This window comes from Marmota marmota, unplaced genomic scaffold, assembly GCF_001458135.2.
Source record: "Marmota marmota marmota unplaced genomic scaffold, marMar, whole genome shotgun sequence".
NCBI lineage: Eukaryota > Metazoa > Chordata > Mammalia > Rodentia > Sciuridae > Marmota > Marmota marmota.
This window is the reverse complement of record NW_026000021.1, coordinates 410838-437905: the sequence shown is the minus strand read 5'-3', so window position 1 is coordinate 437905 and position 27068 is coordinate 410838. Positions and strand designations below refer to the sequence as shown.

General features: G+C 33.2%; 1 protein-coding gene and 1 pseudogene across 1 annotated transcript in view; one reads left to right on the top strand and one right to left on the bottom strand.

The window, feature by feature from the left end:
* The window catches only part of Ptpn4 (protein tyrosine phosphatase non-receptor type 4), a 126363-nt gene that overhangs the window by 60181 nt on the left and 39114 nt on the right, over nt 1-27068 (top strand). Inside the window, exons 10-14 of the mRNA XM_048810443.1 lie at nt 844-907; nt 3921-4093; nt 14266-14334; nt 18517-18642; nt 21126-21284. Of these exons, the coding sequence (XP_048666400.1) occupies nt 844-907; nt 3921-4093; nt 14266-14334; nt 18517-18642; nt 21126-21284 (591 nt within the window). The remainder of the gene's footprint in view (nt 1-843; nt 908-3920; nt 4094-14265; nt 14335-18516; nt 18643-21125; nt 21285-27068) is intronic.
* Nucleotides 22880-25892, bottom strand: LOC107155704 (annotated as a pseudogene).

Genomic DNA, 27068 nt, shown 5'->3' with positions numbered 1-27068 from the left:
CTCCTGAGTAGCTGGGATTATCAGCAAGTGCCACTGTACTAGTTTAATTAAGCTTTTTAATGTCAAATAAAAAAATGGTTCTAGGGTCATTGCACAAAGCTGAAATTTTACATTTTATCAGTATTGCTTGTAATTTTAAGGAGTAAACTACACCTATTTTATTGATACTTCTTGAGGTTTTTTTCTTTTTTGTTGTTGTTGTTGTTGTTGTCATCATTCACTGTTGAGTGCTGGGGATCTAACTCAGGGCTTCCTCCATGCTAGTTGGCAAGCACTCCACCACTGAGCCACATTCACAGTCCTATTTTTTGAAATTTTAATTTGTGACACTTAAGTATTTCTGTACATATAAAATTGGGAAATGGATATTTTGCAATTAGATATTTTGATAAACTTTTCTGTAGTTGAACCCATAGATTTTAACTAGTTTTTCATGAAGCACCAAAAACTTCAGATTTTTTTATATTCTGTGTGTATGTATAGAATATATGATAAGATGTTTAGATATTAGAAAATATAAATTTAAAAGATCATTTTATAGATACTTTCTTTTGGGGATGGGTGGATACCAGGGGTTGAACTCAGGGGCAATTGACCACTGAGCCACCTCCTAGACCTATTTTGTATTTTATTTAGAGACAGGGTCTCACTGAGTTGCTTAGCACTTGACTATTGCTGAGGCTGGCTTTGAAACTGAGATCCTCCTGTCTCAGCCTCCCAAACCACTGGGATTACAGGCCTGTGCCACCGTGCCCTGCTGTTTTATAGATACTTTCTTAATTTGTTAATATTTTTCTCTTTATTCAATATTTTAAATGCTCTAGTTTGTTCTCTTTTGTACAGGTTGAAGATTGTGAAGATTTCTTTTAAGTGCAAACAGTTTTTTGTTCAACTTAGAAAGGAATTGGTAAGTATTGGTCTAATAATTATTGATATAAATGAAGTAAGTCTCTTATGAAATGCCCAGTCATTAATGATAGAATTTTTCTACCATTATAAGTACAATTAATACTGTTGATAACTCTCTATTAAGGTAAATGAATTCACTTTTTATGACCAGATGTATTTGTTTCTTCAGTGTTTCTGTGGTTCTGATTTAAAGTTCTTCTAGACATTCTTTCTGTTCTTTCCTCTACTCACAAACTGATTTCTAACACATGATATTCATTGCCCATCCCCAGGTTCCATTCCTAAGAGCAATAGCTGAACATTTTCTATGGCCTTCTTCTTTTTTCTATTAAATCCACTGCATTTCATTTCATACATAAGTTCATTTCATTTTTGGAAAGCTGAGCGTTTCGTTTATAATTCGTGAACACATAGCACATTTCCTCACTGTGTTGAAGTGATAATGGCCTTTTTCTATGCTAAGTATAAGTTGAGTTGTCATGGAAAGTACAGTGTTGGAAACAATTTTTCATTGTAAGTGATTATCTATTTCATCAAATTAACCTTTTTATTTACATTATTTCTTAGAAATCTTTGCAAATTAATATAGATTTCAAGATGGACGTGAGTGTGTGTGTGTGTGTGTGTGTGTGTGTGTGTGTAGAATGTATTCGAAACCTTAATGTATTTGAATCCACTGCATTTTATCAGGATATCAATCTAATCTGTGGCTGTTCATTTATGTTCACAAAATGTAGAGTTTTCCTAATCAAATTTCTATTGAAGTTAAAATGTAGCACAAAAAAGTACATGGGGTGTGTGTGTTTGTGTGTTGTTGGCAGTTGAACCCAGAGGTGCTCTACCACTGAGCCACATCCCCAGCCCCCCCTTTAAAATTTTTTTTTTAGTTGTAGATAGACAAAATACCTTTATTTTATTCATTTATTATTTTTATGCAGTGCTGAGGCTCAAACCTAGTGCCTCTCTTGTGCTAGACAAGTGTTCAACCACTGAGCTACAACCCTAGCCACCCAGCTCTTTCTTTAAAAAAAATATAGATAGATAGATAGATAGATAGATATGTATTGAGAATCAAATCTAGTGCTTCACACATGTTAGGCAAACGCTCTACCACTGAACCACAATCCCAGCACCCCCTCACCGCCCAGCCCTTTTATTTTATTTTATTTTATTTTATTTTGAGATAGGGTCTCACTAAGTTGCCAAGGCTGGCTTTATACTTGGAATCCTCCTGTTTCAACCTCTTGTGTTGCTGGAATTACAGGCATGTACCCAGCTAAAAGTATGATTTTTAAATTTACAACTTGAAAACATAAACACATCCATTTCAACATCTTCCAGATTAATAACACAGAACATTACTAGTACCCCAGAAGCTGGTAATGTTGCTAATGGAACTGAGGCCCACTTTCAGTCATTAACCCTTCTAAAAAGTAAACAACCTTCTCATCTGTATCACCATGGATTAATTTGCTTATTTTTGAACCTAAAATATGAAGTCTTATCAACCATTTTCATGTTATTCAGTATTTCTTCTCAGATAGTATATCAGTTAGGAATGTGTTTTCCTATAAGTAACAAGAGCAACAAAAGTCAACTAGTATTTGATTAAAGGCAGTATACAGGTATATTCTGCAGAAGGTCACCCTTGCTAATGTTTTCTCCTTAAAACATCTCTTTGTTTTTAAATACCCAAACTTTAGAGAATGTGCTAATCTCTCAGTATAACCTTTTGTATTCATTCTTTTCAAACTGTATGGGAAAATTTTTTGTTACATTCCAAATACAATGAGTAGCATATGAAGAGTACATGGACAAGTGTCAAAAAAGGGGAGTATATATGCATCTTGGATCTTGCTGACACAGAGAGACGTTACTATGTCATATTTACTGTCTGTCATTTTGCCCAATGTTTATGGTACATGTTATACATACTGTATGTGTTACTACATACAAAGCAACTAATAATCATAACTAAGATTAATTTTCTGGTGGTCAAGAAATGATGTTTTAAGCATATTAACTTTATACATGGTACTGTATTATTTACACAGACATTTTACAGTGATTTAGTTATGGAAAATTGCTTCATGACCTTTTTTTAAAAAAAAAATATAGTATTGGGGATTGAACCCAAGGGTGCTTTTCCAGTGAGCTATATCCCTAGCACTCCCCCCCTTAAATATTGAGACAGGGTCTCACTAAGTAGCTGGCCTTGAACTTAATGATCCTCCTGCCTGACCCTCCTGAATTGCTAGGATTGGAGACATGTACTACAGCTTCTGGCTCTCTTTATGATCTTTGAATGGGGAAAGATTTGTAGAATAGTACATACAAGGAAATCTTCTTAACCTTAAACATAAAAATTGATAAGATAGGCTGTTATAGTTAATAACTCTTCATCAAAAGAAATCATTAATAACAGAATATGTATCTCTCTCTCACACACACACTCTGTCCTTAGTTTTAAATGCAAGCCAATAGAAAAATAAACTAGTAACTTGAACTACACTTCACACAAGAGAGTGTATCCACATGGCCAGTAACGTGAAAAGATATTGAACCTCATTAGTCATCAAGGAGGTACAAATTATAACCAAAGTGTGCTGCCTTTGGATACTCACCAGAATATTAAAATGAAAAGGACTGATAAACCAGTGGTTGGTGAATATATGGAGCATACACAATTTTGGGGTTTTATGTAGTAAAGCTCAACATACTCATATCTATGATCCATCAACAGAAAAGTGTTCAAGTGTACACCAGATGACATACAGAAGTATACACAGCAGCATTACTCTTGTCCCCTCAGACTGGAATCATCAAGTGTCTATCAGCAGTAAAGTGGATAAGTATCTGTAGTGTGTACATTTCCAGTAGAATACTATGAAGAATAAAAATAAATGAGTTACTGCTTCACAGCTCTGTAGATGTATACGGAACAAAAGTAAATATAGCATTAGATTCTGATGTTTTTTTCTGATATTCTCTGCATTTTTGGTTTATTACAGCATGAATCTAGAGAAACACTACTGGGATTTAATATGGTGAATTACAGAGCTTGTAAGAATTTGTGGAAAGCATGTGTAGAACATCACACATTCTTCCGTTTGGACAGACCACTTCCACCTCAAAAGAATTTTTTTGCACATTATTTTACATTAGGTTCAAAATTCCGGTACTGGTAAGTACTACTGTTGTATTAAGAATTTTTTGTTAGATGTTTTTCCTCCCATGAAAGCAATTGTCTAGTTGATAGAACCATAGAATTATTGCTCCTCATACCTACCTTTGGAGTCCCTATGGAATGCAGCCCTTACATATGTATCAGAAAGTTCTATGTGTTCTTCAGAGATTCATCAGGCTTCAGAGACCCATTCTACTGACTTTATTTCAGGTCCTTATTATCTAAAGTAAATTAACCACATTAACTTATTTATAGTCTAGACAGGGGTTAGATTTCCATTGTCTCTTTACTATTTAAGTAAAAACTTCTCTTTGTTCAGGCACATTTATTTTATTTGTAAAAATTAAGATAGATTCTGCATGAGTTTATATATTTTTTTAAATTTATAATTTAGCATATTTCTGAGTTGTTAAACCATCTATTGTAAAGAGTTCAGAACAATCATTAGGCAAAAATCAAGTTTAGTTGTTGAACAAGAACTCCGGGGTTTCTTTTCCCTACAAGTGTCTTATTTATTATTTCTTAAATCATTTTTATTTTTAATGGACACATAATGGGGTATAATGTAATATTTGATACCTATAAAATATGTATAATGATCAGATCAAGGTAATTGGCATATTCATCACCTCAGACATTTATCAATTATTTTGAAATGTACCATTAGTTGTTGTTAGTCAGCATTATCCTATTGTGCTGTAGGACATTAGAAGTTATTTCTCCTATCCAACTGCACCCTTTGTCTTATTTATTCTTTTTTTTTTTTGTTTTAATTTTTTATTGTTGGCTGTTCAAAACATTACATAGTTCTTGATATATCATATTTCACACTTTGATTCAAGTGGGTTATGAGCTCCCATTTTTACCCCATATACAGATTGCAGAATCACATCAGTTACACATCCATTGATTTACATATTGCCATACTCGTGTCTGTTGTGTTCTGCTGCCTTTCCTATCCTCTACTATTGTCTTATTTATTCTTGACTGCTTTATTTTTTCCTGAAAGTCTTTGGGGGAGTAACTAAATTTGAAGAAGCTCTGATTGGTTTTATTTATGGAATTTTTAAAGGCCTTTAAAAGCTGGTTTTAAAATGAAACCAGATAAGACTTGTGTAGAAAAAGTTATTGATGATCTTCTAGTAAGACGAATGTTACTGATTTTTGTCTGTTTCTGTTCACAAAATAAGATTTTTCTATCTTCAATAAATAAAACCCTTGACCATTATGTGATAGGCTGATTTTATCTTATATGTTCAGGAGAAAAATATTTAGAAGTGTCCTAACAAAATTTACATTGTAGGGACTGGGGTTGTGGCTCAGTGGTACAGTGCTTGCCTAGCACATATGAGACACAGGGTTTGATCCTCAGCACTACGTACATACATACATACATACATACATAAATAGCATTGTGTCCATCTGCAACTTAAAAAATTTTTTTTTAAAATTTACATTGTAAATTAGACATGTATAAATGCGCAGTTTGTAATCTCAGTAAAAAATAACAGCATGAAGTTTACTACAGAGTATATCACTAAAAACAGATGCCTGTCATCCCAAGAAAATGTAATAAAAGTACACAAAAGTTTAGTAGCAACAATTAAACAAAATTAGGAAATTTTTAATTAAAAAAAAAAAACAGAATCTTCAGTGACTTGATGTTTTAACTCCTTTCTCACTTTCCTAAAAGCAATATTGAGAAAAATTATTTGCAAAATTAAAGGTAAGAAGCCTGAGGGTGAATGTGTGCAGTCAATAGTGAAAGTCAAGGGAAAATATTGAACCTTCCCTACAGAAAAAAAATCTCAAAGGCTCTAAGTTATTTGAAATGTGAGATCAGTATAAAACCAACCTAAGGGTGTTCTTCAATGAGTCTAATTCCAAAATGACCACTGGGATAATCACCCAAATACTGACCTTACTTTCTGGTAGAACTCTTTTCTTTTCCCATATCCTTGCAGAAATATGTATCTGTCCATCCATTTCCCTCTCTCTCTCTCCCACCCTCCTCTCTCTCCATACACACCCATTTTACTTATGTGACAAAGAAATTAATAAAACACAGTAACCAAACTTCAACTACAATTCAAACAGGTCTCAGATAAGAAAAAATTCAAGAAAGTAATCCAAACCATACCATAGGTCTAGATGTGATGAATACAAATAGAAGAGACAATTGAAGATACTATTGTGGAGAAGATCATCACTGACACCAAAAGAAATTTCTACCATAGACATTAATTTAAAAAAAAAAGTTTAAGAACTATTTTGAGGCTGGGATATCAGTGGCAGACCGCTTGCCTCGCACGTGTGAGGCACTGAGTTTGATCCTCACCACAACATAAAAATAAATAAATAATATAAAGGTATTGTGTTCACATAATATACATATAATATACACAAAATATACATATATATTTTTTAAAAAAATAAACTCATATTTAAAAACAAAAAAAATATTTTAAGATTGGTGGAGAGAACATTAACTGCCATTTGACTGTTATTGCCCTTGGGAGAAGATTGATCTAGAATTGACAGACTTTATTCATTCAACAGAACTGAGATTATGGTCTATTAAGTGGAATCTGTACATTTTTAAAAATTGAATGAAATACTTTAAAATAGATTTATTGAGGTATTCACACATAGTAAACTACATTTAAAATTAATGTTTGAATCTCCATGAATCCTTCACCATAATCACAATAATAAGCATACCCATCACCCACAAAAGATCTATAATATTCCTCTGTGACAACCTTTCTTCCACCTTTTGTCCTCAGACAACTGCTGATCTGTTCTCTGTCTTTATAAATTTTCTAGGATTTTTATGTAAAGTGAAACATATTAAGTATTCTTTTTAGTCTTTAGTCAATCCACTTTTACTCAGGATAATTACTTTAAGATTCATCCATATTCTTGCCTGCATTTATAGCTCATTTCTTTCTATTGCAGAGTAATAGTCCATTGTGTAGATAAATAATTGGTTATCCATTTGATGATGGGTATCAAGTGGATTGTTTCCAGATTCAGGCTATTACAAATAAAGCTACTGTGAACATGCATATGGAAGTCTTTGTAGGGATATTTTCTTAGGTAAATACCTAAATGTATAATGGCCAGCTCATATGGTAGTTGCATGTTTAACTTTTTAAGAACTGTTGAACATTTTGTCCAAGCAGTTGTACCTTTGTGAACTTTCCTGCAGTGTATGCAGTGTACTTTCCTGCAGTGTAAGTTCTATTTTAGGACTGAGGGTGTAACCCAGTTGTAGGATACTTGTCCTAACATACATAAAACCCTGGGTTCAATTCCTCCCACCACCCAAAAAAATGGACTTCTAGCTCTACCAGGTCCTCAAAGATAATGCTTACTGTTATCTTTTTAGTGTTTACCAGTATCAAGAGAACAGATTTTAAATTTTGATGGAGTTAAGCTTATTAGTTTGTTCTTTTATCGACTTTTCTTTTGTTCTCATATCTAAGAAATATTTGCCTAATCCAAGGTCACAAAGATTTATTTCTGTTTCCTTCTAAGAGTTTTATAGTTTTTGCTCTTACATTTAGTTCTTACATTTAGGTGATACATTTGGATATAATTCTTATATTTGATGTGAAATATGGGTTGGAGTTCATTTTTTGAACATTTATATCTAGTTGTTCCTTTTCACTTTTGTCAAAAATGAGTAGCTCATTTGTATCGTCCTGTTGTTGAACTTTTTTTTATTATTAGTCCTCCAGCTTTGCTCCTCTTTTAAAAGTTATTTTGGATATTCTAGCCACTTTGTATTTCCATTTGAATTTTAGAGTTATTTTACCAATTTCTATGAAAAAGGGATTCTAATTGGAATCATGCCGAATCTGTATATCCATTTTTGGAGAATTGATATCTTAAAAATATAGGCTCTTCCAACTCATGAAGCATAATATGTGGTTTTCTTTTATTTCTCCAGCAATGTTTTTAGTTTTTTATGTACAAGTCTTGCACGTCTTTGTCAAATTTAGCTTTACGTATTTCATATTTTTATCCATAAATGGTATTTGTTAAATTTTGATTTCAAATTGATCGTTGCCATTAGAAGAAATGCAGTTGATTTTTTAATGTTGACCTTGTTTCCTGAAGCCTTGCTAAACTCATTTATTATAGGAGCGTTCTTATAGTTTCCAACAGATTTTTTTTTTTTTTTGTACCAAGAATTGAACCCAGAGGCACTTAACTACTGAGCCACATCCCCAGCCCTTTTTAATATTTATTTAGAGACAGGATCTCACTGAGTTGGTTAGGGCCTTGCTAAGTTGCTAAGGCTAGCTTTAAACTCATGATCCTCCTGCCTCAGCCTCCCAAGCCACTGGGATTACAGGTGTGTGCCACTGAGCCCAGCAGTTTCCAACAGATTTTCTACCTGTAAGGTAAAGATGGTTTTAGTTCTTCCCTTCTAATCTGATGCTTTTTCTTTTTCTTTCCTTATTGTTCCATCTGGATTACCATGTTGAATAGTGTTGAATACAAGTGATGAGAGCAGACTTCCTTGCCTTCTACTTCATCTTGGTAGAAAGCATGTCATCTATTCATTGTGAACTATGATTTTGGTTGTAGGTTTTTCTAGATGCCCCATATCATTCATGCATGTTAAAGAACTTCTTGTTTCTTCTTTCCTGAAAGTTTTTGTTAGGATTGTGTGTTGATTTTTGTTAAATGCTTTCTCTGTAATTATTGAGATTATCATATGGTTTTCTTTTCAGTTTGTTAATATTATCAGTTACTTTTTGAGTTTCAAGTGTCAAACCAGTTTTCTATTCCTGGGATAATGCTCTCTTTTTTATATGCTGTCTAAATAAACTTGTTAAAATTTTGTTTAGAAATTTTGCATCTGTGCTCATGAAGGATATTGGTATGTAGTTTTCTATCTTATAGTGACATTGTCAGGTTTCTGTGTCAGGGTAATATTGGCCTTATTGAAGAAATTGGAATATCTCTATTTTCCTGGGAGAGTTTGTGTGGTAATGCTCTAATTTCCTTTGTAAATGTTTGATAGAATTTACTAATTAAACCAAATTACATTGTTATATTGTGTGCATGTATGAAGATATAGGAACAAATCCCACTGTTGTGTTTAATTATAATGCACCAATTAAAAATATGGGGGGAAAGTGGCATAAATAAATAATAGGCATTGCATTCCAATTGTGAAAGACACTTCACCAGCCTTGGATATTATTGATCTCTTTTGTGATTGCTAATAAAGGAGTTTTATTTATTTATTTTATTTTTTATGTGGTGCTGAGGATCGAACCCAGTGCCCTGTGCATGCTAGGCGAGCACTCTACCACTGAGCCACAACCCCAATGAGTTTTAAATAGTGAGAAAAGAAAAAGAATTTACCAATTAATCCTTCTGGCAGTTTTATTTCTTAGAACGTTTTGAATAAATGTCCAAAAATTTTAATAGATAAGACAGTCCTGAGCAAACTTTGGTAGTTTTTCTTTAAACAGATTTTCCCATTTCATGTAAGTTACTGGCTTTGTTAGCATAAGGTTCATAATGTTACCATTATCTTTTTAATATGTCCAGAATTTAGCAATGTTGCTTGTCTAATTGATATTGATAACTTGTCTTGCTAGAAGTTTATCTATTTGGATTAAATATTTTTTGAACAATGAATATGCCAAATGAAACTTGTCTTCGGGCTTATGTAGCTTGTGGACCACTCTTTGTCTCTGAAGTCCTAATGAAAATAAGAGACTAAAAAATATTAAGCTCACCCAGGTTGCCATTCAAGTCTAAAGTCAGGATGACATTATTCAGTATGTTAAACCTCATGTAATATAAAATCTCTGAGCCTTTGAAAAACATCTACTCATAGTAAAATTAAGCCAACCAAGAGATAAGTCAAAATAAGAAAAATTCTTCTCTTAGAATGAAGATTAAATCATTCAAATAGAATTAATACTTTACAATTGTAAAAATAATAACTACTGAATAGAAATAAATGGTAAAATTTTAAAATGTAAAATAAATACTCTAACTTTAAAATTAATTAATTAATTAATTAATTATTTTAAAAAGGAAATTGAACCACACCTGTAATACCCGCAACTCAAGAGGATAAGGCAGGATTGCAAGTTCAAAGCCAGCCTGAGCAACTTAGAGCCTATCTCAAAATAAATTTAAAAAGCAAGGGAAGATGTAGCTCAATAGTAGAGTGCCCCTGGCCCCTGGGTGCAATCCCCAGTACCACAAAAAAGAAAAGAAAAGAAAAAAAAAAAGACAAGTAAGAAGAAGTATTTGAATCCTTAGTGTATAGCTTTAAATATTAATACATGAACTTCTTAAGCTTTCCCAATCTTTTTTCCTTATTTTTTTTAAACAAACAGCATCTTTTCCTTTCTTTTATTTCAAAGGAAATCAGCATTATCTTTTTCAGTTAAAATTGGATTATAATTAAGCATGGTCATACGTGCCTGTAGTCTCAGCCAATTCAGAGAGTGAGGTAGTAGTATTGCTCTATCCCAGAAATTTTTAAATAGCTTTATTATATTTGTTTATTTTGTGTGTGTGATGCTAAGGATCGAACCCAGTGCCTCACATGTACTAGGCAAGCGCTCTACCACTGAGCCACAATCCCAGCCCTGATCCCAGGAATTTGAGGCTAGCCTAGACAATGTAGTAAGACCCTGTCTCAAAAAAAGTAAAAATTAAACAAGTGGCATATATCTTGTATTCACGTTAAGATTCTGTCTCTATTTCAAGACTTTTTTCAAAATGATTTTTACCTGTGCTTAATGATGATGATTTGTTGGTAGAAAAAAAAAAAACAGTTTTTTTTCTTTTTAGACCTTTTTTATATTACTTAATTACTTATAAATAATAAGCATATATATTTATATACAGACATATGTATATATATTTAACTCCTGGCACTTTCTTTTTTTTCTTTTTTTAAACAAGCCTATTTTTTTTTTTTCTTTTAAAGAGAGAGAGAGAGAGAGAGAGAGAATTTCAATATTTATTTTTTAGTTTTCGGTGGACACAACATCTCTGTTTTGCATGTGGTGCTGAGGATCGAACCCAGGCCGCACGCATGCCAGGCGAGCATGGTACCACTTGAGCCACATCCCCAGCCCTCCTGGCACTTTCTTATTGTTCAAAAGATCAGTAATCTACTGTCAGATTTTGGTGTTCTATATTCTAATAACAATACTAAGCCTTTAAAGACTGTGTTATAGATAATATGCAACATAAACTCTCTGGTATTGTTTAAATTGTTCCTTCTGTGGCTATAACTCAGTGGCAGAGCGCTTGCCTAGCATGTGTAAGGTACTGGGTTCCATCCTTAGCGCCACATAAAAATAAGCAAAATAAAAGCATGCTGTTCATCTAAAACTACAAAATATTTTAAGTAAATAAATTGTTCCTTCCTTATTATGAAATTCAATTGTAAATCCAGCCTTTTGAATAAGAATGTGCCATTTGAATCCTCTTCACTGGATAATTAATGTATCTGTCAGGATTTAGTTAGAGGAACAAAGCCTTTTTGATATTTCAAATAAAAGCAATTTAATCGAGGGAAATGGTTATACAGGTGTTAAAAAGACTGGGAAGGCAATAGGGAATAAGAGGGCTGTGAAGAGGCAAACGGAAGAAGGGAGAATGCCCAAGGATCAAAAGCTTGGGTCACTCTGGGCTGGAATTCCCAGGCCTGGACTTGGTACTACACTGTTAGAGCCACTGTCACAATTCTGAATCATCCAGAGAAGTGTTGCTTTAGCCAAGGATGGAACCATCTATAAGATGCTGTTTCCCACTGTGCCCTGTTCCCACAACTTAAAGCAGCTACCAGTACTTTCCTGTTTCCAGCTCTGCCTTTCTCTACTTTCTGATCTTCCATCAGTGCCTTCTGAAAACGGAATGTAACAGAAAGACAGGTAGCAAAGGAATCTACAAAATGGAGTGTATTCACTCAAAACCCCTTGCTAATTGTAGCAGAGCACAAAAGGACAGAATTGATACTTATTGTCCAACCTTCAAAAGCTGATTTTTGCAGTCAAGTCAGAAAGATTTCAGACATGTCAGCAGAGCAATAGGCATGAGTTTATTGAAGGGATAGGAAAAGGGAAAGAGGACACTCTCAAGCCAGAAAATGGGTCCTGTCAGAGAAAAGAGGGATAATTAGCCTCTCCTGCACTTCATTTTTATTGGAGATCCCAGAGAAATTTCCAGAGAGTCCCACTCAGGCCCACCTCTTAACTTTTGACTGGCAGAAGGATGACATCAGACTTTGAAATCTCCACTGCCATGACAGCTCTGAGTCACCTTAGCATATACTGACCTGTTCAAATTGGATTCTTAACCATGAATTCTTACAGATTTTATGGTTAAAAGGAATTATCCTTATCTCCCTGAGTTTTGGGATCTGGTCTGTGAAAAGAGTCACAGAAGTATTCCTCTTCAGGGTAACTTGGGGTTTTCTTATCTATGTTATTTTGGGCCTACATTTCTCGTATAGATAATAAGTAGTTTACAGAGGAATGCAACATATCCTGTCTACTTAAGCCAGGCAGGGCTACAGGTAAATTACTTCTTGGAAAAGAAAGCACGTGGGGGTCAGCACAGTGGGCCCATACTATAGAATTATTCTTTTAACCTTGTGTTCCCACTACTCACATCTGTCTGCCCCCATCACTATGACAGCTCAGTCCACATTAAGTTAGTGTGTATATACAAACCATATATACTTGCCATATATATTTATAGTTTTAAAGATTAAGCTTTATGTTTATAGTTCCTAAGAACTTTAAAAATTATCTAAAGCACTTTTTAATCACTAGAGTGACTAGTAGTCTTATAAATGAAGTAAGAAAGGCAGCATGACAAATGTTTAACAGTCTTATACCTAATAACTATACACTAAATAAGCACTTTTTCCCTCATAGTTAAGTGGTGGTTGACAATACAGGTACTATTGTCATACCTAAAATGTTGAAATATTATTTTGACTGGTAACATTAGACAGAAGTATTATTTTCCCCACCAGCCTCCCCATGCACACCCTGTTATCTCTGTTCCAGAATATCCAAGGGATTAAATCTTATTCTAATGTGGAAATACAAATAGTGGGGGACCTTAATTTATTATGTCTTCCTTAGAGGAAATATACTTTCTTAGGAAAGTTCAACTTATTAGCATTAAAATATCATGTTACTGTTTCTCATTTTTCCATTAAAACCTCACAAGCATGCTCTTCAGATCACACTTATTGATATTTATCCATGGAAAATGGTCTTAAAATTGCTTGAGTAGCTTTGGAGACTTTTATTTGGCTAGTCTTACATGCATTGATATCTGCATTTGTAAATGGTTATATTTGATGTACTAGAAATATATTCACACTTAAGTAATGAGATGTCACAAATCTTAAAATTCTCTAAGAATCAACCCTTTATTAACAAAGTTGGTGTGAACACACTGGTGTACAAAGGAGGATAATCAGATTCCTTGCATAAAGTGTTACTGATCAACTAATTGGTTTCAAGATAAATATCTTAGTGCCCAACTCCTAATGTTATTTCTGTCCTTAGTTTTCCTTTCTATATTTGGAAATCTGAAATTGCCCCACATCTGGACATGTAGGGAGTTGAGGATATATGTAACAGTCCTCATTATCTGTATGATTATTAGCAGTTGAAAGGAAGAAAAGCTTGCCCAAAGAAAGAGCAGTTCTCCCAAGATCATCCCCCATGTTTCAGCTCCTTGCTTAAGGAATAGTGGAGACACTAGCTAAACCCCAAACCTGTGGGGACAGGACAGGGCTGGTAGAGTTTGTTTAAACTAGGGCACAACAGCCTGTTTCTTACTCTAGAGAGAATGTTTTTGCAGGGCAGAACCAGGAAGGAATTCCTCTCACACAAAACTATTTTGCTCATACTCTAAGTATTTGAAAATAAAATGTCTGTGGAACACATGTCTGTTCATTAATGGGAAAACTTCATCCATCCAGGTAGAACTGGAATGTGGTTCAGTCTAATAGTCTTATTCTGCTTTTGTTGTCATTATTGTTGTTGTTGGAAATGTCTTGTCGCATACAAAATTGTAATATAATCATATTGTGTGTTGTCATTTTATCTTGTAGTTCTCTTTAAGATATTGTACATATTTATGTATTTCAGTGGGAGAACTGAAGTCCAGTCAGTTCAGTATGGCAAAGAAAAGGCAAATAAAGACAGGGTATTTGCAAGGTAAGCCAATTCTGTTTCAGTGTCTGAATTTTTTTTTGAAGAATTAAAGTTATTAAAAATTTTTTCTAAATGATTTCAGAATAGTCACAAGTCCTTTTCTTTATTCACACAATTGATTTGTTTTCCTTCCTTCCCCAAATGAAAATTAATCCTTTTTTCTAATTAATGAAAATGAGAGATAGGATACATATTTAAATTTAAAATTCCAACATTGTCAAATATCCTAAAGAAAAATTGTCATCCCAAAACAACCATTTTAAATTTTTTCCAGGGTTTATTCAAGATTTTTCTGTGCATTTATAGATATATGTATGTATATATTTGTTTCAAAATTGTTTCATGCTTTCTGTTGCTTGCTTTGATCACTTAACATATCACGCACATTTTCTTTGATACTGAAAAAAATCTAATCATTTATAATGGCAGTAAGTCTTTATAAACAGTTAAATACTTTTACAGTTAAATGTAAATCTAACTTTTGAGTTCTTTCCTTTGCCCCTGCCATGTCCCTGCCTTCACAGTAAGAGTTGTTGCTAAGACTATTTGTGATTGTCACAGTAATATGTATTAAGAGCTTATAAAAATAAATAATAACTATGAGCTACTTATATTTAAAGCAAAAAATTGTAGAAAGATGTATTTTGTGTTTGAGTAAAATTTACGTACCTTTTTTCCTTTCTTCTGGGGTTACCTTCTTTCTGATTTGTCTATGAATAATCTATCTAACAGGGAAACAGTCTATGAAAATGGCTTGGTGGGAAGGATTCAGCAGGTTAGGGATATAGCATTTTGCTGTGATAAGTTTTCTTGAATTTTAATAGTATAATTCATTTTAGCATTTGTTCAGAAAAGTTTTGAATTCAGTTTATTCTTATATCTTAGTTTTAGATTTATGAGGGGAAGTTATCTTTTTATTTAATATAAATTTTAGTGGCTTGGTTATTTTGGAAGGGAGGAAAAAGTCAAAACACAGAGATGGTTATCCTAATTTACATGATTCCTGAAATTACTCAAAATCCTCCTTTTTGCAGTGCTAGACACCATTATTTCCAGTTAGTAATAAAGACCTGTACAAAGTTAAAATGCACAGTAAGTGTTAATATAAAATTGTTTTCTTTGCAATTGCTCTTAGGGAAGAAATAATTTCCTTATCAACTTTATTATTCTAACTTAGAATGAATTTTTTCTAGCTCTGAGTATTATAATTTATTTTGTAATACTCATTTAAGTACTTATTAAAATGAAAATATTTTTCCTGTTACAACTGCACCAGAACAATATCCTTAAGCCTTTTTCTTTCCTTTCCTAACAGTAAGCTTTTTTCTTACTTAATATTTACTAAAAAAAAATAAAGATAAAATTTAAAGATAGCTATAATATTATGTCCATGAATACAGTATTATAAGTGTATTTTTACCATAAGGTTAATAGCAAATGCAAATGGTTTCTGTTTTATTTATTTATTTACTTATTGTTTATTTGTTTTTTGGTAGTGCTGGGGATCAAACCCATGGCCTTGCACATGCTAAGCAAGCACACTCTCTCTGAGCTGTCTCCCCAGCACCACAAAAAGTTTCTTTATTAATATCATTTTAATATTTTTGGTCATATCAGCTTTTAGAAACTATACCTACATCTTACTTGTTCATTTTGTGTAGTCATTATTAAAATGTGAAGTTAATAGGTTATTTTATAAAACAAGTTTGCATTCAGTGAACAGTAGAGCTGGAATTCCGACATGATAATCCTCAAATGTCTATTCTATTCCTTCTGTTTTGCTGGAATTTTATGAATTCTCCTTGAAGTAAGAAGTCATCAACTGGGAAGAGGTTTTAGTGGTACTGGGCTATTTTATTTATCCTTTCATGTTTAAAAGACTAGACTTTCTGGGATTGTTTTCCTAATATAATATTGTTGTGATGACCTGATCCATATACATCAAATTTCTGTAGTAATTTCAGCAACTTTTAAATTATTTTGGCAAAATATTAAAGAATTCCAGAATTTCTCACCTGTTTTGAAATTTTAGTTGACAGTATAAATAGATAGAAAAAATTTCTTCTTAAATTTTTTATTATAAATTTTATAGCATTTTTTTCTTATTTCAACTCTTCAAATTGCTTTCATACTTCCTCAGTTATCATATAATTAAGAAGAAAGCAAAACAGCATTCTCATACAACAGAAAAATAGGTGCCATGGTCAGAAAATAAATTTACCACATTGCAAACACACTGCAGTGTGGTATTTTTTTCTCTGAAATTTCCACACTCAACAGGAAACATAGACAGCAAGTTTGAGTGGGTGGGTCTCTGAGGTTAAAACTGTTAATAAAATAAAATACCTGAAATTTAGCTTTGAATTCGAAGCATTCCAAACATGCCTAGTCTTATGAAGAAGAGTAAAGAGTTTTGACGGTTTATAGTAGGTGAGTATACTGGATATTTTCTTCCTTCAAAGGATTTTTTTCCTTCTCTTAGAAAATGAAAGTAGTTGATGTCCTAACTATAGATAGTGAACTCTCTTACAGCTTTCATTTAGTAGTCTTAAGATATGAGGGAAGAATAGTTTATAAACCTTAAGGATTAGCACTAATAGAAGAGCCATAAATGGTAAGTTATGGTAAGTTTATTTTAAAAAAATGAATGAAATAATACATATTAATTTTGTTTTGATTGATATGAACATTTGCATTGCAGTGTGAAGGAGTTGAACTAAATGGTATCCTGTAACTTAAACTCATGATAGTGGGAAATATTCATACTTAAATTATTTTGAATTTACTTATGGAAAATGAATCTATGTCTTTTTGTTTAACCAACATTATATCTCTTTTTTTTTTAAATGCCCATTATTTTTTAAATTAAGGAGATATTATTATACCAAACTAAAAAGTTTTTGACTATGAATTCCTAAAATGCTAGGACATTTTTGTGGTTTGGATTCGTAAGTAAATTAAGTTAACTCATGTTAGTAAAACTAAAACATTGCTCTGAAAATTTAATTATCACAAATCATTAAATTCAGAGGTAATGTGAAGGGCATAAGGATCATATTATACCAATAGATATAGAAACTTAACTGATTTGTTAGGGGAAGGCAAAAACTAGTATTCAGTTCTCCTTATAATTATTTTAATGCTTTCTACTATATACGTGACACTGTTTCAGTTGTAATTGTGTGACTTAATATTAATTTGCCTTATGCCTTGCTTAATAATCTTTTTTATTTATACAAAAGTGTGCGTACAGTACATGACAGGTTGGGGGGGTGGCAAACTTTAAGGGGAAAAGTCCTAATAAGTTAGAAAAAGAAATCCTATGAATTATAACTAAAAATAGCTTTGGTTTTTTTTTTTATTTCACACAAAAATTCTACCTACATTTTTATGATCTTCTTTTTTACTTTTGTAATGGGGATTTTTTTTTTTTTTTTTAAAGACAGGTCTTGCCGAGTTGCTTAGTGCCTTGCTAAATTGCTTAGATTAGTTTTGAACTTGCAATCATCCTGCCTCAGCCTCCCATGTCACTGAGATTATAGCTATGTGCCACTGTGCCTGGCATGATGTAGTAGGATAATAGAATGTTTTTTAAAAATTATGATGTAACGGAAAATAACAAACATTTTATGTGGTGTGAATTTATTACAGAAATTTTAAAAACCTGGAAGATGATTTATTATATATTTTTATATAAGGAGCTTAATTAATTGTATTAGCCTCCATATAACCCTGAATTTCTAAAAGCTGGTTTAAATAGATGCCATACATTTTCAATGAATTTTGACCAGTTTTGGAATTTGCATATTAAAAAGTTTGGGGGTTTTTTAGTTGTTAACACTCCTAAAATTCTAAGGGTTTATGATCTCTGCACAGATCAATATCAAGATCTTTTTATTTGAAGATTACTTTTAGTTCTCATATTTATATCACTATGATAGCTGACAAGTAATCACTCCTCACCACAAGACAGAATAGTTAACCTTCTAAAATGCTTTTGTAAAAAAGAAAAATCCACTTTGCTATTATAAGAAAGTTTATATATAAGAAAGAAATAAATTACATTTATTTGTAATTTATGCTGACTCATCTAGAGCGTAATCTATTAAAACACTTAAGAATTTGGTTTATAGTTTGGACTATAAAAATAAAACTCTTAATGTATTATTTAAATTATTTCTGCAGATCCCCAAGTAAACCTTTGGCACGGAAATTAATGGATTGGGAAGTAGTAAGCAGAAATTCAATATCTGATGACAGGTTAGAAACACAAAGCCTTCCATCTCGATCTCCACCTGGGTCTCCTAATCAGTAAGTACTATCCAACACCAAGTTTGTATTTAGCTAGTTGCCAGATTATTAGCTGTATATTTCCATGAGTGTCTACATAAAAATTTAACTCTTTTTGATCAAGTATGTTTTTTGTTGCTCCATAGCATTATATCCTCCTTGCTTATGGCAAAAGTGGCATGGAATAATAGCTTTGGAGAATGAGGAAGTAGCGCATTGACCCTCAGTTTCCTCAGTAGTTGTCCTTCATAGTAAACGTCACTAATGAATAAATTAAGATCTATTAGTGGACTTAAAATCTCTTCAGATTGTTTTTTACACATCCTTTTCCATGTGAATTCCCAACAGAATTTCTCAGTGTAAAGATTGTTTGTAAATGCTTTACAAAATGATGCTATTCTCTTATATAAAACCCCACCCTACTATAGGGGTGTAACTTTGTGATAATGTTTGGCTTAGCATGTGCAAGACCCTGGGTTCAATCCATAGCAAAGCAAAAACATCCCATTCATTTTCTGTGGCCTAGAAAAGAATTTACAACAGTAGTCCCCATAAGCTTAGCTTTATCTATGCTAAAAAGAACTTTGTGATTTAGCACTTTTTATAGCATTTATCATAAAATGCTTTTGGTGTTAATAATAAAACAAGGAGCTTGTGACCAAAGGTATTGATTATTTTAATTTTATAATAGTAACATTATGTTCACCTAATTAAGATAATGGTAAACAAATGTGTATCAGCACATGAACCAAATGTATATACACCAAACTTTGTTATCCTATAAAGTTCATTTGTAGAATACTTGAATTTTGGTATAGAATATTTGGTATATATTATTTTTTTTGGTACCAGGGATTGAACCCAGGGGCGCTTAACCACTGAGCCACATCCCCAGCCCTTTTTTATAGTTTATTTAGAGACAGAGTCTTGCTGAGTTGATTAGGACCTCACTAAGTTGCTGAGGCTGGCTTTGAACTTGTGATCCTCCTGCCTCAGCCTCCAGAGTATTTAGGGTTACAGGCAGTAGTCACCATGCCTGGCTAGAATATTAATGTTTGAAGAAGTCTTCTTTAGAAATATTTTATACACATTAATGTTCAATAAGTTTTCACTAAATTCTAAAAGCTAAATCACTGATGGGTAGTATCAGCTGAAAAATAAACTTCTACCAATTGGACAATAAAAAGTATATGTATAAAAAAAAATTGGTTCACAAAACTTTATACCTAGGTGTCTTCCTTCCTGCTAGATAAATTGGACTATGTAGTTTCTTTTTTGTTTGTTTGTTTGAACTCCATAGTTTCTATCTTGCCCATTGCAGATTACTGAGTTAGTTTGCCTTATAAAATAAGGTGTATGCTCATCAGCTTGTTTGAAGAAATTTTGGAACCTTCTTTTTCACTCCCTTTTGCAACCAGACATTTCTCCATTTGTTACCAGCACCACTAAATAATTATAATGAGTTATAGATGACAAAAGAAAAATTAAAACAGATGATTAATTACTTAACAGCATCTTATTAAGTTTTCGGATTAATGAAACAATTTTAGGTATTTTTAAATTCTAAATAGCTAGTACAGGGTAGTGGTTAAGAATGTGGACTTTAATAGTAATAAGTGTGTTGCATCTAATTATGGTAGATAGTAAGGCTTTTTAAACTTTGAGCAAATTAATTAATTTTCCTCATCTACAAAATTATAAGAGTGTCTTTTTAATATTTATTTATTTTTTAGTTGTGGTTGGACACAATATCTTTGTTTTATTTATTTATTTATTTATTTATTTATTTATTTTTATGTGGTGCTGAGGATCGAACCCAGGGCCTTCCTTGCACATGCTAGGCAAGCACTCTACCTCTGAGCCACAACACCAGCCCCAACAGTGTCTTTCTTATAGTACTGTTTTGAGGACTAAAGAGGTAGTATATGGGGGCTGGGACTGGGGCTCGGTAGTAGAGCGCTTGCCTGACACGTGTAAGGCAGTGGGTTCAATCCTCAGTACCACGTAAAAGTAAAATAAAGGTATTGTGACCACCTATAACTAAAAAAAATACATATTATAAAAAGAGGTGGTATATGCAAAATGCTTACAACAATGTGTAGTACATAATAAATTCTCTAATATCAGCTGTTTTAACTAACAATTGTAATGACAACAATTATTTATATGACAGTCACTTGTAAGGATAGAAATATGGTATTTGGTGCCTGTTCTTAGGATGTGAAATCCCATAAATAAAAAACAGAAGAATTAAAAAAGAATTTAGACTAGAAGATATTTCTAAATCATTTATTCTAATCAATTTTATAAATTTTGGATAAAATATAAAATTGTAGTGACTAAAACCTAGAAACATTTGGATAGAGATAATAAATGATTGAATGGGTAAAATTCTTGTGACAGATTTGTTTGTGTCAGACACTTTGCTTAGTCAACATAGTTAGTCTTAAATTAAGAAACTTGGAATATTTTAATTAAAGCTTTTTTTTCTCTTCTTCATTTAGTCGAAATTCTGCATTCACACAAGAGGGAACCCGATTACGACCATCTTCAGTTGGTCATTTGGTAGACCATGTGGTTCACACTTCACAAAGTGAAGATTTTGTGAGTCAGAGATCTCCATCATCTACACAAGCTAATAGCATCATTCTGGAATCATCACCGTGAGACCTTTTTTTATTTTGCTTCCTAATTCTATATTTTCAGATGCTAAAAATTATCTCATTAAAAGTAATTTTTGATACAAGATGTTATTTATCTGATTTTTGAATATTTAGTATTTATAAATGAGCCTATTTGTCCCTGAGAATTTTTTGTTGCCTCTTTCTCCCTTTACCTCTGGTTGCTACTATCTTTAATTTTAAGTGCATATGCTCAGATATTTGTGCAGCTTTTGTAGCATTGTGGTCAGGAAGTAGGGTAGTGAAAGGTACAGCTTTTTTTTTTTTTTTTTTTTTTTTTTTAAAGACAGTGTCTCACTAAGTTGCCAAGGCTATCCTTGAACTTGCAATCCTCAAACTTGCCTCAGCTTCCTGGGTAGCTGGGATTACAGGCAGGTACCAATGCACATGATGTTTTCTTCCTTAATATTTTTTAAGGGGCTGTGTTTGCGGCTCAGTGGTAGAGCACTTGCCTAGCATGTATGAGGTATTCTCAGCACTGCATATAAATAAATAAACAATAATTGATAACTAAGAAAAAACATTTTTAAAAAGTTAAAAAATGCTTATTAAGATGGTTAACACTGAATAAGCCTTAGAAACCATGCATATATCAAATTTTTATACAGGTATTATTATTGTATACTTATTGGCTGCATAATTTTAAAACAATGGAAATTCTAGCTGGTAAGGTAGCACATACCTATAATCCCGGTTATCAAGAAGATGAGGCAAAAGGATCACAAGTTTAAGGAGAGCCTGGGCAATTTAATAAAATTGTGTCCTAAAATAAAATTCAAAAAAGAAAGGGCTCGGGATATAACTCCGTGGTAGATCAATTGCCTAACATGCAATAGGCCCTGGGTTCAATCCCCAGCATTGCAAAAAAAAAAAAAAAAAAGCACCATAAACTTTTACTTTCTACAACATGAAAAGACAATAAATAAAAGATAATGTATAAATGGAATGAACATAAAGGACTAAGTATATGATCTTCAACCACATTCACATTATATATTAAACTGATCTTTTTATAATCCACTTATTTGAGACTGTGAGTTGACATGATACATGCCATTTAAATATTACTTCTTGGCCTTATAAAACAATTTCATTGGTATTTATGTGGGGAGAACAAAAGTATTTATTGTAACAATTATGTTTCAGAGGACATGATTTAAATGTGAACATATTATATAATGAAGAAGAAAGCAGTGCAAGTATTGGCTATTTTAGAAATGCTTCCTAAATTAAAATAACATTTATTAATTTATTTGGCACTGAGGATTGAACCCAGGGATATTTAATCACTGAGTCACATCTCTATGTTGCTTAGGCCTTGCTAAATTGCTGGGGCTGGCGTTGAACTTGTGATCTTTCTACCTTAGCCTCCCAAGTTGCTAGGTGGTGTGTATATACCACCAGACCAGACTTAAAATGACATTTATTAAATATTATTATATTTCCCTTCCCACACTCCATTCTAATAGATGACAAACTATCATATGAATCTATGAAAGTTAAAGTTTTAACATTGACACAGGTTACCAAGGGAACTCACATTAGATTTAAAATTGTGAATATTCACTGTATTGAGCACCTTTTTTTTTTTTCTTACACGAAGTACCTTCACTTAAAATGGCATATTTACTTAAACTATTCTTGGTAACCTCATTTACAATCAAAAGATGAGCCAAGAGAGCACAGATACAGACTTAGTATCATAGATGAAAAATGATAGTGAACCAGGCATGGTGGTGCATGCCTGTAATCCCAGCAACATTGGAGGCTGAGGCAGGAGGGTCACAAGTTAGAGACCAGCCTCAGCAACTTGGCAAGACCCTATGCAACTTAGTGAGACCATATTTCAAAATAAAAAGGGCTAGGAATGAGGCTCAATGGTAAAGTGCCTCTGTATTAAATCTCCAGTACCAAAAACAAACACAAAGAGATAATGAAGAACCATAGACATTTTAAGGGATGAAACAGAGCACAACAGTCTAGTTAAATTAAGTTTGGTGGAAAACTTCATAACCCATAACATTTGAAGTGGGTTGATCTTTCTTTGTTCCATAAGGGATTCAACCTAGGGCCTCAGGAATATTCGGCAATACAGTCTACCAATTAGCTATACTTCCAGCCTCATTTTTACTTTCATACTAATCAAAGAAAGGGGCAGTGTGGTCATTCTGTTTTAAAAGCAGGAAGGTATATTATAAATTTGGTGGTTGTTTGTTAGTTATGGAGATTGAGTCCTGGGGTGTTCTACCACTGACATATAGCCCCAGCCCATTTTACTTTGAGACAGTATCTCATCAGATTGCCAAAGCTGGTATCGAACTTACAGTCTTCCTGCCTTAGTCTCCCTTGTTGCTGGCATTACAGTGAGCACCGCCATGCCCAGATGACATTGAATTATTTTAAAATTTTTTGCTGGTGTGGTGGCACTTACCTGTAATCCCAGCAGCTTGGGATGCTGAGGCAGCAAGATTTCAAGTTCGAGGCCCCTCAGCAACTTGGTGAGACCCAAGGGCTAAAGGTATAGCTCAGTGGTAAAGCACCCCTAGATTCAATCCCTGGTGCAAATAGATAATAGATAGATAGATAGATAGATAGATAGATAGATAGATAGATAGATAGATAAATGGTCAATGTAAAAACATAAATTTTATCTTTAACACCTCATTTTCTCATAATGCAACTGATATATTTTGACCAGATTATTCAATGTTTGTAACATTTCTTCTTTGAGGCATCCCTTTTTAATTATGTTCAGGCATTCAAAAAAATGTTTTATTTAGAATTTTTTCCATAAGCAACCTTTGTTCCTCTTCTTTTGCCATGGTAGTCTGACAGGACCCAAATGATTTTTCATTTTGAACTTAGGCTCAGGCTGGGTAACTACTGAGTTAGGATGGCTCTTCATTACTTTTGCTTTACCAGCTTTCCAATCACTCAGATGAGCTTTTCTCTTTTCTGCAGTTTCTCTGGACTGAGCTGATCCTCTCAACAATTGCTTTTGTTCTAGTATGTCTTTACTGGTGTATTTTTTTTTTTTTAGCTTTTCTATCAGTTCGATATTAGACGATGAAGCAGGCCCGGCTACAATTTCAGATGCTATGGTGATGCCTTATATCTTTTTATGTTCTGAGAACTGGTTTGACACTAGAGAAAATCATTTTTGACTGTAATAATTCTTTTTCATGAGGCCCTTTTTGAATTTTAACACTAGCAGGGATTCTGCTGGTTCCTTACTTCATGGTATCCTGGGTATTATTATGGTGACTTCTAATAGGATGTCACATACGTTGTGTGTTCTGGGATGTAGTGCTTACAAATTTAATGGTAGCATTCATACTGGAGGCTCCTCTTTCACTTCCCATTACTGGTGTTTACGGGCTGAGGCTTTGTGGCTTTAGAGAGAGTAGTTGAAAATCTGTGTAGTTGCACAACTCTTTGACTTGTAGAGGTTTTCTAAATGAATTAATATTAGACTGAATAGTTTGGCCAAGATAAGATCCTAGTACAAGTTTCTTGGGTGTATAACATCTTGCTTTGGTTTCTCTGCAGTCATTTGTTACTTTTTATTATTGCTTTTAGGGTGAAATACCTGGCTTTTAATGTTTTATTTTGACTTTGGGGATCACCTTAATTTGTAATGACTGCAGAGTTTGTCATCCTCAAAATTATGTTTCAGTTGCAGTAGTAGAATTGGTTAACTCATTAAAAGGTTTTATTTTAAGACAGGGTGTTTTGAAGTTACCCAGTCTGGGATCAAGCTTGTGATCCTCTTGTCTTAGCCTCCCAAGTAGCCAAGATTACAGACCTGTACTACTGTATCCAGCTCATTGTTATATTACTGTTACTCTTTTGATATTTTTTTCCTTTTTCTTGCTCCCCACCCTGCCTTTACACTAGTGGGCTAAGGATTGAACCAAAGGGTGCTCTACCGCTGAACTACATCACCAGCCCTTTTTTTTAAATACATATATGTATATTTAGTTGTAGATGGACACAATACCTTTATTTTATTTATTTATTTATTGTATTTTTTTTTAGTTGTAAATGGGCACAATATATTTATTTTTATGTGGTGCTGAGGATCTAATCCAGCAACTCGCGTGTGCTAGGCTTGCGCTCTACTGCTGAGCCACAACCCCAGCCTCATCTCCAGTCCTTTTAATTTATTGAAACATAAAATTACTTAGGCTGACCCTGAACTTGGGATCCTTCTGCCTCAACCTGTCGTATCACAGGGATTAGAGGCATGTTTCTTTTGATATTTTCTTTTTTACCCATTTTTGTTTAAGTTTCAGAATTTTTGTCCCTTCTTGGACCTGGTCCTCAGATGTCATTATTCTCTGTTCTCTACTGGATATCTGATTTTCTGTTTGTATGCAAAATGTTTTTTGTTTTTGTTTTGTTAACAAATGTTCCTTGAGCTTTTGTCGTCTTTGTGCTCTGAACATGGTCCAGGCCTTCTGACTCAGGAGCAGCTACAGGTCCATTGGGCACAGTTAGGGTGCTTATTGCAACCTGGGGTTGGGAATACATCTCCACCTTAAACGACTTGGATTCTCTCAGGCCACCACTGCCACACAACGCACGCATCATTTCTAAAGTTCATTTCTACATCACATTGCACCTGATTGATATATAAATTCAACTCCTTAATTTAGTATTTAGTCCATCAATTTAATATACTAATGATATCCTCACATTAATGTTCAATACCTTAATTTATTGGCTTATATAATACAGAGTTTCTATGTATGTGCGAAAATGAGTTTATAAAAAGTAGAAGATGTACCATTGTACTGTCATGTATAACTAATTAAAACAAATTAAAAAATTAATATTAAAAAAAGTAGAATATGTACAAGACACAGATAGGTAAGAAGATTCATTAATTGTTGAGAAAGAGAAAGGAGTACAAGATATAGTGAATGTGAACAGCTTAAAGTGACAGAAGAGATGAATGGTCAGCAATGCGGTTGTAGGTACTCTAGAAAAACATGACTAGATATCTGAGCCATCGTTGTCCTTAGACTGGGCCAACCAGAGAACACTAGCTAAGCTATCAAGGCCTTGGTAACTTACATCTTAGGTAAAGCATTTTGATGGTTTGTATAGATTATGAGTAATGAATGAGTAGGACAGATATACATACCATAAATGAGTTAGCAAAGGATAGGATTGATGGAAATTTATTGTTTTATTATGTTAAAAATTAAAATTTTAAACTTTTGGGTTTTTTTAAATAATCATTTTCTTCTTTTAAAATTTAAAAAGTATAAAGTAAATTTTCTTTATTTTTTTCTCCCCTATATTGAATTCAGGGATGCTCTACCACTGAGCTACATCTCCAGCACCCCTGAACCATTTTTTTTAAAAGACAGTGTCTCAGCCAGGTGGTGGTGGCACATGCCTAAAATCCCAGTGGCTTGGGAGACTGAGATGGGAGGACAGAGTTCAAACCATCCTCAGCAAGCAGGGCTGGGGATGTGGCTCAGTAGTAAAGTGCCCCTGAGTTCAGTCCCCAGTACCAAAAAACAAAACAAACAAACAAAAAAACCCAAAAGACAGGTTCTTGCTTAGTTGCCCAAGCTGACCTCAAATTTGCAATCCTCCTTGCCTCAATCGCTCTAGTTGCTGGAATTATGGGTGGGGGGCACCACACCCAGCTAAAGTATAAATATTGAGTCCTAACCAAATTATTTTAATCTACTTTTTTTCTCTCTCTCTCTCTTTTTTTTTTTTTTTTTTTTTTTTTTTTTTTTTTTTTTT